The sequence below is a fragment of the Miscanthus floridulus genome, chromosome 3, assembly GCF_019320115.1.
Source record: "Miscanthus floridulus cultivar M001 chromosome 3, ASM1932011v1, whole genome shotgun sequence".
In the NCBI taxonomy this organism is placed as follows: Eukaryota; Viridiplantae; Streptophyta; class Magnoliopsida; order Poales; family Poaceae; genus Miscanthus; species Miscanthus floridulus.
In genome coordinates, this window is record NC_089582.1 from 133,897,639 (window position 1) to 133,912,399 (window position 14,761).

At 42.7% G+C, this 14,761-nt stretch overlaps 1 protein-coding gene across 1 annotated transcript; it reads right to left on the bottom strand.

Annotated features, from left to right (window-relative positions):
- Positions 1-476: 476 nt before the first annotated feature.
- On the bottom strand, positions 477-3,935 carry LOC136544478 (putative zinc finger CCCH domain-containing protein 51). Its single transcript, XM_066536630.1, has 7 exons — positions 3,127-3,935; positions 2,809-2,970; positions 2,686-2,739; positions 1,989-2,150; positions 1,710-1,883; positions 1,220-1,302; positions 477-613 (listed from the first exon to the last, which is right to left on the bottom strand). Exons 1-7 carry the CDS (start codon positions 3,933-3,935, stop codon positions 477-479), a joined length of 1,581 nt encoding a protein of 526 aa, XP_066392727.1.
- Between the last annotated feature and the right edge of the window lie 10,826 nt (positions 3,936-14,761).

A 14,761-nucleotide genomic window follows, 5' to 3' on the forward strand; every position in this document is an offset into this window, starting at 1 on the left:
CTGTATTTTTTACCATCCGCAAACCCATTACAATTCCAGAAAATTCCTTTCATCTTGAACTACCCTTTTTTTTATGATTTTTCTTCTGACGATGTGGCCCTCTCATTTTTTGTGATACAGGGGTTTGTAAGATCAAAGGATCACAGCCCCCATCACCGAGCCCTTCTGCAATTTCCGAACAAATAAGATTCAACGCTTCAAGATCTACGATATCTTCATTAGAACAAACAGTTGAAGCATCTTCTACTAAAACAAAGTTTTCCTCCCTTAGCTTAGCATTCTCCAACAATCTATTGTGCTCTATGTCTTTTAAACATTTAAGGGAATTAAAAATATCATGGTCGTTGCTACCTAAAACAACCCCTAAAGAACTTGTTGAGTTAACTAAAGAGGAATCATCTCGTGAAATAAAAGAAGGAGGTTGCTGCATTTTACCTTTATCAAGCTCAGACTCCAGGTTCGTCTTCGCTTTAAGCTTAGCTGCCTTCTCTGTGGAATCCTGATCCATAGTTGAGGCATTCCTCTTGCTGGATCTCACCGGTGAAGCTGTCCAGATCTGCTGATGCTTCATCCAAACCTTTTGGCACATGCGACAATTCAACTTCATTATCACCTAGCAGATTTACAGAATCAAGTAAGCTTCACTAACAAAAGAGAAAAACTGGGACGGTCCAGCTACGGCTGTGTTAGGTTGACCTCCTACGGCGCTCGATACAAGCGCGTTGTATGTTTGCCTAAACTCTTCTACTTAATACAATGATACGCAAAGCTTTTGCGTATTCGAGAAAAAAAAGAAGAGGAAAACTGGGAAAGTTGATCCCCGGGCTAGGTTCTAGCGCCTAGCCAGCCAGTTTGAGGGCTGCCCGTGTCACCCTGCCTGGTAGTGACGCGGGGGCTGGCTAAATGAAATGGATCTGAAAAACACTACAAGGACAAACATGGACTAGTGAAAATTCGGTATATATTCCCTGCTTCATTCCTAGGGTGACAAGGCAGGTTATGTGTTAGTGGTGAAGCCATTTCTGGTGCAAATGTAATGTTGCTGGTTACAGTAAAATTTCCAAGATCAGATCATGTGTAACAACCCCCCCCCCCCCCCCCCCCCCCCTAATCCAATAGATATAAGAAAAGAAGTAATTTTGTGCAAAGTACACCATTGAAGTCTGGTTAATGCTAAGTGACAACACAAAGCCAAGTATTCTTTTAGTCAGTAACTCACCTGTATGATGCTCACCAACGGCATCTACATCTGACACTGCGCGTATGCTGCAGTTAGAATGGACATCTTTCTTAGCTAACATTCTGTATTTTCAACACATTTTAAAATGGAAAATAGAATGGCTTTACTCCTAAACTTGTATAAACAAGACAGAAGTACTCAATTGCACAAAGAAATAAAAAGAAATAGACGTGAAGAACTCAATTCAAGAGTTATAAGAAAAGGGGGTCCATGGTCTTGTCTCTTCACTGTACTTTTCAGTAATCAAAACCCACAACAAGTCTCAAGTTAAACTTTCCAAAAAAACAATTTGAGAATGACAACTACAAGAATACTTCAAACAGCCCATGTAAAATTTGGACCACGGTTAAAAATAACATTATAGACATGAACATGCTAAACGGAAAATGATCGCAGTATGCTTATACACTGTGTGACTACAATACATAAGCAGCAGACAACAGAAAACAACCAATTATAAGATCCTTACTCGAGTTCATGCTTTTTCCTGAAAGCTCTGACACGAACTTCGTTTCCACAGATGAAATGAGGGTTCCTTTCTGATATGATCTGTTTTGCCGTCCCAGGGTCCAGGAATCTCACATGACCATACATGCATCTCTCTTGTTCTGATAATCTCACTTCACTAACAGCACCATACTGACTGGTAGAAATATCACAAAAATATTATTTACAGGCTTACAGCTGCATAATGACAAAACAGGTAGAGGCTTCAAAATGCACCAAGCACTGAAGTTAGACGAGACACCTGAAGTAGTTCTGGAGATCTGTGTGAGTGAATGTGCTTGTATGATTGAAGGTAATATAAATCTTGTTAGAATCACTGCTGGCAGAAGGCATCACTGATTCGAAACCATGAGTGAAGTACTTAGGAGCATCTTTCACCAGGACAACATGATGCAGTCCTTGTCTGAAGTTGAAATAGTCAAAGTACTTAGAAAAAAATAAATCAGTTGTTCCATTTAATAATTAATAAGAGAAATGGTATCCTAAGAAACAAGCATCTCTCTAAAGCAAAACTAGCTGAGATGTTTATGATCAGAAGGAACCTCTTGATCAATATGGTGAGAATGACAGCTACAAGAATACTTAAAAACAAGCCCATGTAAAATTTTGACCATGGTTAAAAATAAAGATTCTAGGCATGAACATGCTAATTGCTAAACCATGCAACAGACATCATTTAATGGAAAAACGATCGCAGTATGCTACTACGCTTACACTGTGTGGCACTACAGTACATAGCAGTAGGCAACAGAAAACAACCAATTATAAGATCCTTACTCCAGTTTATACTTTTTCCTGAAAGCTTTGACACGAACTTCGTTTCCACAGATGAAATGAGGGCCCCTTTCTGATATGACCCGTTTTGCCGTCCCAGGGTCCAGGAATCTCACATGACCATACATGTGTCTCTCTTTTTCTGATAATCTCACTTCACTAACAGCACCATACTGACTCGTAGAAATATCACAAAAATATTATTTACAGGCTTACAGCTGCATAATGACATAACAGGTTGAGGCTTCAAGTCAAAATGCATCAAGCACTGAAGTTAGACGGGACACCTGAAGTAGTTCTGGACATCTGTGTGAGTGAATGTGCTTGTATGATTGAAGGTAATATAAATCTTGTTAGAATCACTGCCAGCAGGAGGCATCACTGATTCGAAACCATGAGTGAAGTACATAGGAGCATCTTTCACCAGGACAACATAATGCCTTCCTTGTCTGAAGTTTAAATAGCCAAAACACTTATTAGAAAAAAAGATAAAATAGTTCTGCCATTTAATACTTAATGATAGAAACATAAGGCAACGTAAAAACCAAACATCTATGCAATAATGCAAAGTAAAACTAGCTGAAATGCTTAAGATCAGAAGGAACCTCTCAATCACTCTGATGGTGTTAAGTTGCATGAGCAGATCTGTGAGGCCGCAACCAGCCTTCCTATTCTTCTGGCCCTCTGTATGGAATCCCTCAATTTCTAGAGGCTTTGGATACGTCTCAAGGTACATTTTTTGCAGATGCTCAACTGACACTTGTGATGATGTCTGCAAGGACAGGAGATCCCTGATCTCCATCTCCAACATTTGCAATGACCCAAGGTGGTGAACTTGCCTCATGTTATTAATCTCAGGGTAACCGGACACATGGGAAAACCGACAGTTCTCACCATACTTACAGTTTCCAAAGGAGAAGTAAAAGCGACAAGGCTTTTGGACCTTGGCATTACTGGGATAGCCATCAACATTTATACTAGCACATTGGTAGTGACTTGGCATGACATCATCAAGAATGCTCAAAGACTGGGAATGGTCCCCGAAGCCAATGAGTTTAGAGTATGGTTTCTGAAAAGCTCCAGTTGGACCAATGGGGTGCAGTGGAGCCTGAAGGACCTGAGAATAGCTTCTTGAAGGAAACTGGTATTGCTTCTGTGGTCCAATCTGATCAAAGGGACGGAATGGACCAAATAGGGGCTCCTCATTTTCCTTGGACAAATCCAGGATTTTTTGTAAACGGTTTGCACCCTCAAATAGTTTCAATAATGTGTCATTTGTGGCAGTTAATAAATATGATCTGATATCCTCAAGTGCTATGTTTGCAATCATGTAGTCAACTATCCCTTCGGCATTCGTTGGATGAAGTAGCCAGACCTTATCCTGCAACCTCCTCCTGCACTCCTCTATATCCATTTCTTGTCTCCTTCAGCAAGAACAAGGTACTGGAACTCATTGCACAGCAAGATTAAGCAGATGCATGCAAATGTAGGCAATTTTTTTTCTGAAAAGTTGAATGAACACGATGTAAACCAGTATCACGGCAACAATGGGGACTAGTAGTGCACGTCAGAACGAAAATCTTGCATCATTCTCTGCTAGTCTGCTTTCACCCAACAGAAATGAAGTAGCATCTGCCTGAATTTGTATTTCCTCATTTCGTAATTCCAAACTTAACGAACTCCAAACATATGCAGGTGATTCTTTGCCAGAAGTTGAAAGAACGAGTAAAGCGGTGCCACGGCAGCAAAGAAGAACAACAGTGTATGCAGAAACGAAAATCTTGCACCATTCTCTGCTAGTCTGTTTCCACCCAACAAATAAGGAACCAGCAACCTGCTCAAATTCGTCTTTTACCCATTTTGCAATTCCAAATTAAAACAGCTGGTTTGATCTTTAGTAACAGAATTGTCAATCGCAGCTCTAATCTCCACCAAACCCACCAAAATCTCGAGCACGCCAGAACGTACCACCAAGAACGGTTCTTTTCCAACAACCCGCATTTCCCCACTTAGTGATTCCAATTTCCAAATAATTGAACGAACGAACGAACGGATTTGGTCCTGACTAGCAGAATCAGCAATTATATTCGCCAACAAAATCTTTAACATGCCAGAAAGAACCAATGATCAACAACCGCTGTTTCCAAGAAGCGAACCAAAGCTCACAGAAACCTACTCCGTGAAGCGTGTCAGATCTCCCACAAGCTTCCGCTACAAAGAAAAGACGAGACAACCCAACGCATCCCCAACCAAGAACCGCCCTGTCTCCAGGGAGCCGTCTCCAAAACCCAAAAGCTGACTAAAACCTCTCCTGTTGTTCCGGTTGCTCCAAGAACCGCCGCAAGAACTGAGGGGCAAACGGCAAGGTAGCGTAAAGGGGGTTTTCGTAGTCCCGATGCACTAACCTCGTCTTCCTCCAGCCCGGAAGAACAGCACCCGCGACACCAAGCAATGCAGGGGGAGGTGGGAGAGGAAGCCGGAGAGGCGCGGGAGAATTGTAGGGACGTGACCAGCAATGCCGTACCCCAACCTTCAGACTCCGTGCGAGAATTGGTATTCCGCGTGGATGAAAGGTCTCCCGGGGTTGGGGAAGATTGTGGCCGAGGATTTATATCGGTGCGGGCGGGCAGGCGGCCTGCGGCCGAGGGTTTATATATGGTCGGTCGGCCTTGCTTCGACTTCTGGAGTAAAGTACTCCTCTGTCCCATATTAACTGTCGTTTTTGATTTTCATATCATAAGTTTAACTTGATTTATAAAAAATACGAACAACATTTGTATCTCCAAATAAATTTATTAAAAAACTAGATTCAAAGATCTTTCCAATGATACTAATTATGTATCATAAATATTAATATTTTGTAATATATATTTTATCAAAGTTGTTTCTCGGGAAGCGAAAGCGACGGATATTTTGGGACGGAGGAAGTATTTGGCAATTGGCTCATTTTGGCCTCCCGAGCCTGAATTTCGTTTATGAACTTTTTTCAGTCTTTAATTTTTTTTAGTGCTCAATTTGTTTCGATATCACTCTAGACTATCAAAATAATCATTTTAGTTCTTAAACTTTGTATTGAACTATCAAAGTGTATTTTAGTTAGCCTTTTTTTTTGGCTCAACTTGATCTCTTATCCTTCATGGAACACAGGACACTATGGCGTCTAGTCACTTCAAGCATCACCCATGATTTGAGATGGACGGTCATCGTTAGATAGCGGTGTCTTTGATGTCATCCACGGCTATCAAATAAACTAGCAGGTAACTCCGCGTTTTGCGCGGAAAAAAACTGGCTCGTTGCCTAGCTGGTAAGCAAGAGCCAAAAAAATGCAAACGATGACTGCTGAACCGTGATAATCCCTAAAACATGTATATTTAGATCTAGTAAAATTGGAAAAATATGTATAAAAAGTTAAAAATTCCCTAAAACATTCTAATCTATGTCTAAGAAAAAATAAAAACTTTTATCAATAAAAACACAAGATGCTACGAGCATGAATGCATTATATCTCATGTTTTGTTGTGTAAAATTTTCAAACTTATTTATACCTTTATTTATTAGAATGTTTTGAGAACATTTTAGATTTTCTGTGATACTTTTCCATTTTTATAGAGTTAAATCTATTTTTGAAAGCTTTTAGACATACTTTTACGAGCTTTGAATGCTTTATTTGGTTTTGTCATATTCCAATCTACCTCTAGGATTTTTCTCAAAAATTTAGAAGGTTGGAGACATTTTTGCGGTTTTAAAACCTTATGGGTATTTACCATATTTTTTCTAGCTAAAAATACGATGAAACTGCTATGAAAATCACTTCTATATGGGCAGTGAGTTAATCTAAATAGTTTACATAGTTAAGGAGTAAGATGTCCTATATTTTAATATTTATATAGAGCGAAATCATATTACTTGCAATAGTTAAATACAAATCTGCCGGCTCGTTCGTTTGGGCCATGCCCGTCCGGTGGCGGTGTTCTTTTGGCAGGTAGGGAGCCCCGCAAAACTGTGGACCAGGCCGCTTGGGCATCCATGGGCTCTCTGATCGTGCGTTCCACAGTGGGCTTTGTCGCGTTTCTGACTCGAAAGTGCTCATGATCCGGTCCATCACCATCATCTTTTTTTTTTTGAAACTTCCATCACCATCATCTAGAGGGGGGAGCTCGTCGTACTGTTTCGCTTCGGCTGCGAAAACAGCAGCGCGAGACCGTGGAGACGGGCAGGTGTGAAGCTGCGCCGAGACCGTGGAAACGCGCGGCGACCGCGGCGCTAGCTAGGCCCCCCCCTGGGCGCCCCAAAAGCGAGGCACGCAGGAGCCACCCGCGGCGGCTGCCGGTTTCCCGTTCCCGGAAAAATACTGCGTGCGCCACGTCGCGGGTTCGTGTCCTCGTGTCGTGACCGCCACTGAGATCTTGTGGTCGCGCGGCAGGTCGCATCGGCATCCGATCACGCGACCCGCGACGCGGCGTGGTCGGCCGGCCGGCGTGCACGGGGAATGGCAGTGGCACGACGCCGTCGGCCGGCGCGCGGGCACGTGTGAACCGCCAGGCGCCAGCCGGACCGCGCTGGCTGCTGCTGCCAGTGGCCAGCCAGCGCCCCCGACCCCGACGCCGGGTGGAATCGCCCGGGGGCCGCAAACGAACAAGCGAAACCGAGGTCCCGGAAGGCCGAAACCGCGTAGATGGATGCGATCATGCGACCACGCGTGGGCCACTGGGCCCCATGGAGAAAACAAACAAAACGAACCGGGAAAATACTGTACGGAGTACGTACTCTACGCTCGATCGAACATCAGTTGGTCGTGTCACGCTGCCATGCATGCCTGGCTTGGGAATCTAGAAGGGCACACTGCCCACTGCTGAGGCACTGCGGATAGCAACAGCGCTGCCGCCTTGCCGGGGCCTGAGTCAGGCGTGACTCGTATGGCAGCCGCTCGTCGTTCTCCACTGCATCTGCTGCTCCTGCTCGCTAAAAATCTGCTTGTTAGGACGAGAAAAGGCCGCGGATACGCGGCGTCATATACAAAACCAAACCGAAGGAATAATGCAACATGCCAAAACGGCATCATGGATGATGCATGTTGACATGGAGAATCCAGAAAAGGACCTGTACTCTACTCTACTCTGTAGTTTATTAACAAAAGGCACGGAAATTGTGCTTAATGGGAATTGGAAGAAACCTTCAGAGGGTTTTCTAATGATCAACGTTGATGCCTCCTATAATGAAGCTAAGGGAGCAGGAAGCACCGGAACAGTTATCAGAGATGCAGCTGGCGGTTTCATTGTAGCAGCACACAACTATATTCCGCACGTGGTGGATACGCCTATGGCCGAAGCTTTTGCACTCAGGGATGGTCTTTTGCTAGCACAACAGATTGGCTGCACTCGCGTGGAGATTCAGGCCGATTGCTTGGAAGTTGCCACGACGATGAAGGAAGGAGGCTTCTCAGCTACTGCGGCAGCAGCAATCTACAAAGAGTGCTGCCAGTACTGGGAAGAGTTTGCTGCTATTTCTATTAGCCATTGTAATAGGGAATGTATTCCAATTTCACATGAGCTAGCAGGGTTAGCATTGGTAGAAAAGAGTTTTTTTTTGTTTGAATAGATGATCCCCCTAGCTCTATCCTCAAATTACTTGTAAATCAGTGACGAAGCTAGAAAAAAATTTAGGAGGGGCTGAACAAAAGAATAGAGGTTTTTTTATCTTCTCTTAACCTTAGCCCCTCCTACCTAATACATGTATGCATAAAATTTTAAGGTGGGACTTAGAAAAACTCCACGTGCTCAGGATGGGTAGGGGGGGCTGAAGCCCCCCTAGCCCCACCGCTGGCTTCGTCCCTGTTGTAAATGATGCAGCTACATTATTGAATCAATAAAGTTTTGCCGGAAGGCTTTAAAAAAAACGGAAATGCTATACAACAACAGGGTGTTTTATCACCCGGTGGCACACGAATTTTTTTGGCCGCGGAACCGCACGTCCGCCACGCCTGCGCCGCCGCGCCCGCGTCGCTACAGCGCCTGCGCTGCCGTGCCTGCGCCCGCCCGTCCCCGCACCGCCGCCATCGTGCTCGCCCGTCCCCGCGCTGCCGCTGCCGCCCCCGGCATCTTCCTCAAGTCCGGCGAGCTTCTTCCCCAACTCCGACGCCGCCATCAAATTTGTCTCTATCCTTTCATAAAAAAAATTGTTAGTTGTGATTTGTACCAAGGAGAAAGAGAAGAGAGGAGAAAGATGAACAATATCTATGGAAAAAAATTCAGGTGCTACCGGGTGCTAAAATACCCAGATTCAGGTGTTACCGGGTGCTAAAACACCCGGGTGTTAGATAGACAAGCTCAACAAAAAAAAAAAGGCACGGAAAAGTCAATCGAGATCAAAGCAAGCTGGCTCACGAGGAGGCGACGCGATCTTCTCTATTCCATTGCTTACATAACCAAAGCTGACTAATAAGTAGTACTACTCGAGTACTAGTGTCTGGTCAAGTTCCAATCGCTGGACTGAACTACTGAGCAATAAGCTTGTCATACACCACCGAACACCACTTGCCATAGACTCGTTGAGAACGCCTGAACCTTACGAAAGTCACCGTAGCCCATCGACGCTGTCGCGACGTATTGGCCGATCCTGCCTTTTCTAGCCATGGTACGATTGAGGTCAAGCCATTTACCGCTGTCTGGTCTAAGATTGACCACCACCACTCATCACCAGCTCCTGTTTGAGAGCCAAAAGCAAGTTCACCACTGTCACCTCAACAGCTCCGCAATTTCCCCCGGTCCCAGCAGGCTTCACTTCAGTGTTCGGTCCCTGTCTTTTCTGTTTGGTACCGAAGACTGGCAAGAGGGACGGGTACATTTCTTAAGACGAGTATTTTGGCGTATCTGGGCATGTCATTGTTTTTTATGTGGCTGCACTTCCACTCAACGTATGCAGTACGTAAACACACACGTTATCAGCATGTGGAAGTGGCGGCAGAAGCTGGTATAAATGTCCTCTCTCTCGGTCCCAAAAAAAATGCAATTATAAAAATCGTGCCGGTCAAATTTGCTAAAGTTTAACCAAATTTACAGTGATTAGTGTTAATATTTATATCTCAACCAATATTTATTATGAAAATATATTCCGTCATTAATCTATTTATACTTATTTTATATTATAAATGTTAGTACTTTTTTTTACAACTTTGGTCAAAGTTGAAATCGGTTGACTTATCGGAAAACGAGAATTGCATTTTTTTAGACGGGGGAAACACTTTAATGAGAGGAGTGAATCTTCCAGTACTTTCAGAGAGAGCTGAGTGGCGTTATGTTCCAAATCACCGCACTCACCTTTCAAAAAAATAAGTCACCGCAATTTGTTTCCCTATAATAATAAAAAAACTTCTCAGATCAAATCTACAATATGTTAAATAGTGGTGTGTTTTTTCAAAAGAATTATTTGAGAATCTTAACTTTTATCCTTTTGGCAAAGCATGAACAGGTTAATGGAAAAGACCATGCAAAAGAAACTATAATACAATCTAATGAAGTCTTCACATCTACCGCAACCATGGCAACAATATGTTGTTCCCCACCCATCACCATCGAGCATCATGTTTTTTTTCTTTGAAAGGCATCGAGCATCATGTAGTTAGTGCAAAACAAGAACAAATAGATAGCCAAGCCGGAAATAAATTGCATGGGTGACGGGCGCACCGATGACCGCGTGCGCTTCCCTGCCTAATGGACGCCGTGTGACTCGCTATCCCTCCGTGAGTCTTTGATGTTGTTTCTTGCCACGTGTCAAAGATCCAGCCTAGGGGCGCATGGCCAGTTCAATGGACCCATCGTCCATGCAATTATTTCCCAGAAACACAGAATATATCTGGTAGCTATTATTGTCATCAATAATTAAAGCCCGAAGAATGAATGGCCAATTATTTCTGGCTTTATGAGAGTTTCTAAAGCCTATCGTTTTTTCTAGCTCATCTACTCGTGAATATTAGGGTCTATTTGGCAGGGCTATGAGAAACAACTCTGGCTCTGGCTCCTCCGAAGAAGTGGCTTATCTGAAGAAGCCAAAACCCTTTTGAAAATCGTTTAGCAAAACGGCTCCCGGTTTCTAGGAGGGATGAAAAATATCAAATGTCCATACTGCCCTTATACATGAAAAATTAAAATTAAAATTAAAATTAAAATACATCTAATTGACAATCATGCAATGATTATTTATAACATTGGTCATGATTAATAAAGTAAACTGTATTTAAACTATTGTTTTAACAAAAAACAGGACTAAAACAAACACCGAGTGGGCCAAGGCCCAAAACGGCCTGCACCACGCTCTACGTTCTTCTCTAATCTATCTAAAAAAAAAGTCGTATGCATCCTCATCCTCTCATATACAGCTGCCGCCACCGCTCGATTTTGCGCTCGCACCCGGCGCTTGTGGCTTGCACCGCCGCCCGATCTGTGCTCGCACCTCACGCAGCGCTTCCGCTCCTACGCCGCCGCGGGCTCTCCCATGAGATGCTTGCCCACGTCGCTGCTCGGCGGCACAGCGGTGCAAGCGTCTGCGCCGCTGCTCGCACGCTTCGCTCCACGGTGACGAATCACGTCGGCGTCGCCTCGTAGCCGAGCAAGGAGCATGGATGAGGGTAGCCACGTCTTTACTGCCGTAATCGTCAGACGAAGCCGCGAGAAGCCATGATTTGGGGCTTCACCTTCGCAGTACAAAAGGGCTCTAGCTCCTCATACGGCTCCTCCGGTGAAGCTGTTCTCAGCCATAGCGTTTGGTATGGCTCCTCCGGAGCCGGAGCCTAAGCCCCTCTGCGAGCCATACCAAACAGGCATTTAATGTGGACATTCTCAAACGTCACTTGAGAATAGACGTGGAGTCTCCTTCGCACCCTCTAGTAAGATAACATCGTAGGTGTACAGCAACAACAAAAGCCCAAAAACACAAGCACCCATGGTCTGCGACTGTGGCATACGGGTGAAGGTGACGCCGTGTATAATTCGTAAAGAAAATGGATCCTTCTCTACGCGAAGTGCTCAATTTGGTACCACACACGTAGACGCCTCTTTGTAGTCAAGAAAGAAAGAAACACCTTTCTTTTCATGTTGCCTTCTTGGATCATTGCCAAGCTAATTATGCTAGTACGTTGCTTTCCTATACTTCATAGTCGCGTGCGAGAAAAGGCGGTAGCTAGCCTGCTGCTACTCCCCAGGCTCAAGCATGATCCTCTCCGGATTTCCACAATTTTGGCGGTCCGTGCTAGCTTAATCAAAGAGTCAGACTTACATATCATGATGCTTACCGTTCTGGTTGCCAAAAAGATATGAACCCATCATGTCAGTATGTATCTAAAAAATCCAATTGCACATCGTATCATTTTATTGTATTTATTATTGTTATTTGTTCATATCAGTGCCACACTATGGTTAGGTTGTGTTGATGGACCCCCACCATGCGACCTAGAAGTAAAAGGAGACGTATAAAAAATGGTTTCTCAATGCAAAAGTACTGTCAAAATCAAAGGAGAGAGAGAAAAAGGAGATGACGGGGGATAACATTGAGACAGATAAGAAAGCATCGCACTTAGAAAAAGAGAGAAATTAATGATAAAGATTACGGCATGATTAGGACGTCGGCGCTTTTTTAATTGTGTGTACACAGGAAAAATCGGCCGGTGATGTGCTGGAAAAGCCGAGGGATATGGTTGGATGGCTGCTGTAAATCAGTATGGAGAATTGGAGATGCCCTGCGTCTGCGTGTGGGAGTGCTCCGCTGCAAAAGGTGCGTGCTTTGTGCGGTGCTCAAATGAAAACCATGAGCTTGCACTTGTTTTTAATCCGTGTATTCCAGTACCGACATACGTGTGTAGTACAAAGGCAAAAAGAATATTTACATGTGCAATACCATCACAGTCGTTTCACTTTTTCATTTTATTTTTCTAGGAGAATTTTCCCCTTCTACTTTTAGTAGGAGTATAAGGGTAGAAAAAGATGTCTCATATATCTATTATATATCCATATATACAACAGTGTTAAAAGAAGCCCCACATTCCCCAAGAGAATCTAAAAAAAATCGAGATTAATAAAAAAGAATATGCAACTATGATGATTAGTGGATTAGCTTGGAGTTTACGAGACTAGCAAAAAAATAAGCAATTGCAGAATTTATGGTGATCTAAAGGATTATATTAAATAAAAGAGTATGTACCTAATACATAAACAATAAGTTTAGAATAATAAATTAAAAAAATAGCACTAGTTTGGAAAGATGACTAAATAAAGAGTCCACGTAGACACGATCTGTAAAGGCGAAATTTGAATAGTGGTCTCCAAATGATTTTTTAAGAAAATATCTAAGCTAGTAGTCAATATATATATATATATATATATATATATATATCTAAATTTAACATTGAAATAAATAATAACAGTTTGGTTTATATATGTTGGAAAGAACACATTAATAAAAAAAAGATTTATGCATTGCTATAAGTATAAAGTTAAAAAGGCATATCTTTCACTCTCAAGTGCTAAGAAGTACGCATTCGGTTAGGAATATATCGCAAATTTGTAACGGTCTAAATATATCAAAAGATATACAAAAGTATAAATAATCCAGTACAAAAGTGTGAGAAAAACAATAATATAGAACACGCACATAAGAGTTATCAAAGCCAGTCACCAATATCCTTGGCGTGTCCATAAAAAATATTGAAGCACTTCAAATTTGGCTTAGAGTCTAAGATCATTGATCCACTTTTTCCCGGTGTTCCTAATGGGATGTTTTAGCATCACCATCGATATCAACGAAGGTGGAACAAGAGAATTGAATGTGTCAATTACAACGATCATGGCCCAAATTTGATGTATTTTATGGCGATGACCAGGGAGAGAGAAACAAGTTCAGTCGGCCAAGATTATGACCAAATCATGAAAAGCATATTCTCTTTTGATATCTTATATAAGCTATTGGTAAATTGATTCTTTGGTACACATGTGTGAGAAGTTCATGAGAAGCGCAAGCGGCATAAAGTTTGTTATTCTCTCTCTAATAAGTTAATTGCAAGTGGAAACAAACATGGTCATAGCAAGGTTCATGACAACGATTTAGAGTGCCATAAGTAGCAAGCTGGATTAGTGTCAGTGTTGGTTCCACAATTTGTTTTTGAAATGTTTGCGCCAATGGATGTTGGTGTGGCGATGGGGCTAACTAGCGGTTGTTCAGGGTAACAGCGGCAGCAAAGATGAACAACATTTTGGCGAATCCAGTGATGTCTAGTGGAAAAAGATGACAACCATGGATCCTTAATTCAAAATTTAAATTTACAAGAAATCAAACAATTAGAAATTTCGTGAGAGACTTAGACGGCTTTTTTTTATCGAGCTCACCAAAGAATTGAACCCTATATGGATCTAGCCTCATCAGAAGTTGCGCAACCACCGCCCACAGGATAGAGGTAAAATAAAAAGGAAGTGGAGAGGCATTTAAGCTAAAGAATCGGTCGATTATAGTTGTATAGAGTTCGTGCAAGTGGACGTTTGACAAGCTCTTTGACGACAACCTGACTGCGTCCAACGCCGAGGCGCTGTACGTGCTCTTCCTGTCCGTTAGAAAGGGCCTGTCCAGGCAGCCGCGAAGACGCAAGGCCACCTCCTAGGTCACAAAGCTGCGTTGATATTGGTTGTTTCCTTTTAAGTAATATCAAAATAAGAGGTCTTTTGCTAGGATGGTCCAGCTTCGGCTGTGTCAGGTCGACCTCCTTCGATGCTCGATAGAAGCGCGTTGTATGTTTGTTTAAACTCTTCTCTTTAATACAATGATATACAATTATTTTGCGTATTCGAGAAAAAAGAAGAGCATCGAGAGAGGATAATTATAGTCATATTATAAATAAATAAATATTTTCCAAAAATTATTTTCAAGTTAAAAAAATCTTATATAGTTATAATTTAAAAACTAGCTACCCGTGCTTTTTGTGTAGGTCACGTTGCTAGTTTGATGTACGAGCTGTGGAGAAGCTCCTTTATTCAATTTGGTCATCAACTGCTATTAAACATGATCTAGCAGCTTGTGTTTGATGAAGTTAATAATTGCGATCTGGGTCCATACACTGTACCGCCTTTAGAAAAAGGACAGCCCTGAACCTACCCCTCGTCCAGGCAGAGCTTCAGTCTAGCGCACGTGATATCTCGTGCAGGAAACCGTCGCTGGCAGAGCGATTATATATCGTCGCCATGATGAACGCCGAAATGTGGC

Excerpts from the sequence above, each read along its gene's own strand:
- LOC136544478 (XM_066536630.1), bottom strand. The coding sequence starts at position 3,935 with ATGGATATAGAGGAGTGCAGGAGGAGGTTGCAGGATAAGGTCTGGCTA. Across the intron at positions 2,740-2,808 it reads GATGTCCAGAACTACTTCAG|CTGTAAGCCTGTAAATAATA; the intron begins GTGTCCCGTCTA and ends GTCATTATGCAG. Across the intron at positions 614-1,219 it reads CGTTGGTGAGCATCATACAG|GTGATAATGAAGTTGAATTG; the intron begins GTGAGTTACTGA and ends TAAATCTGCTAG.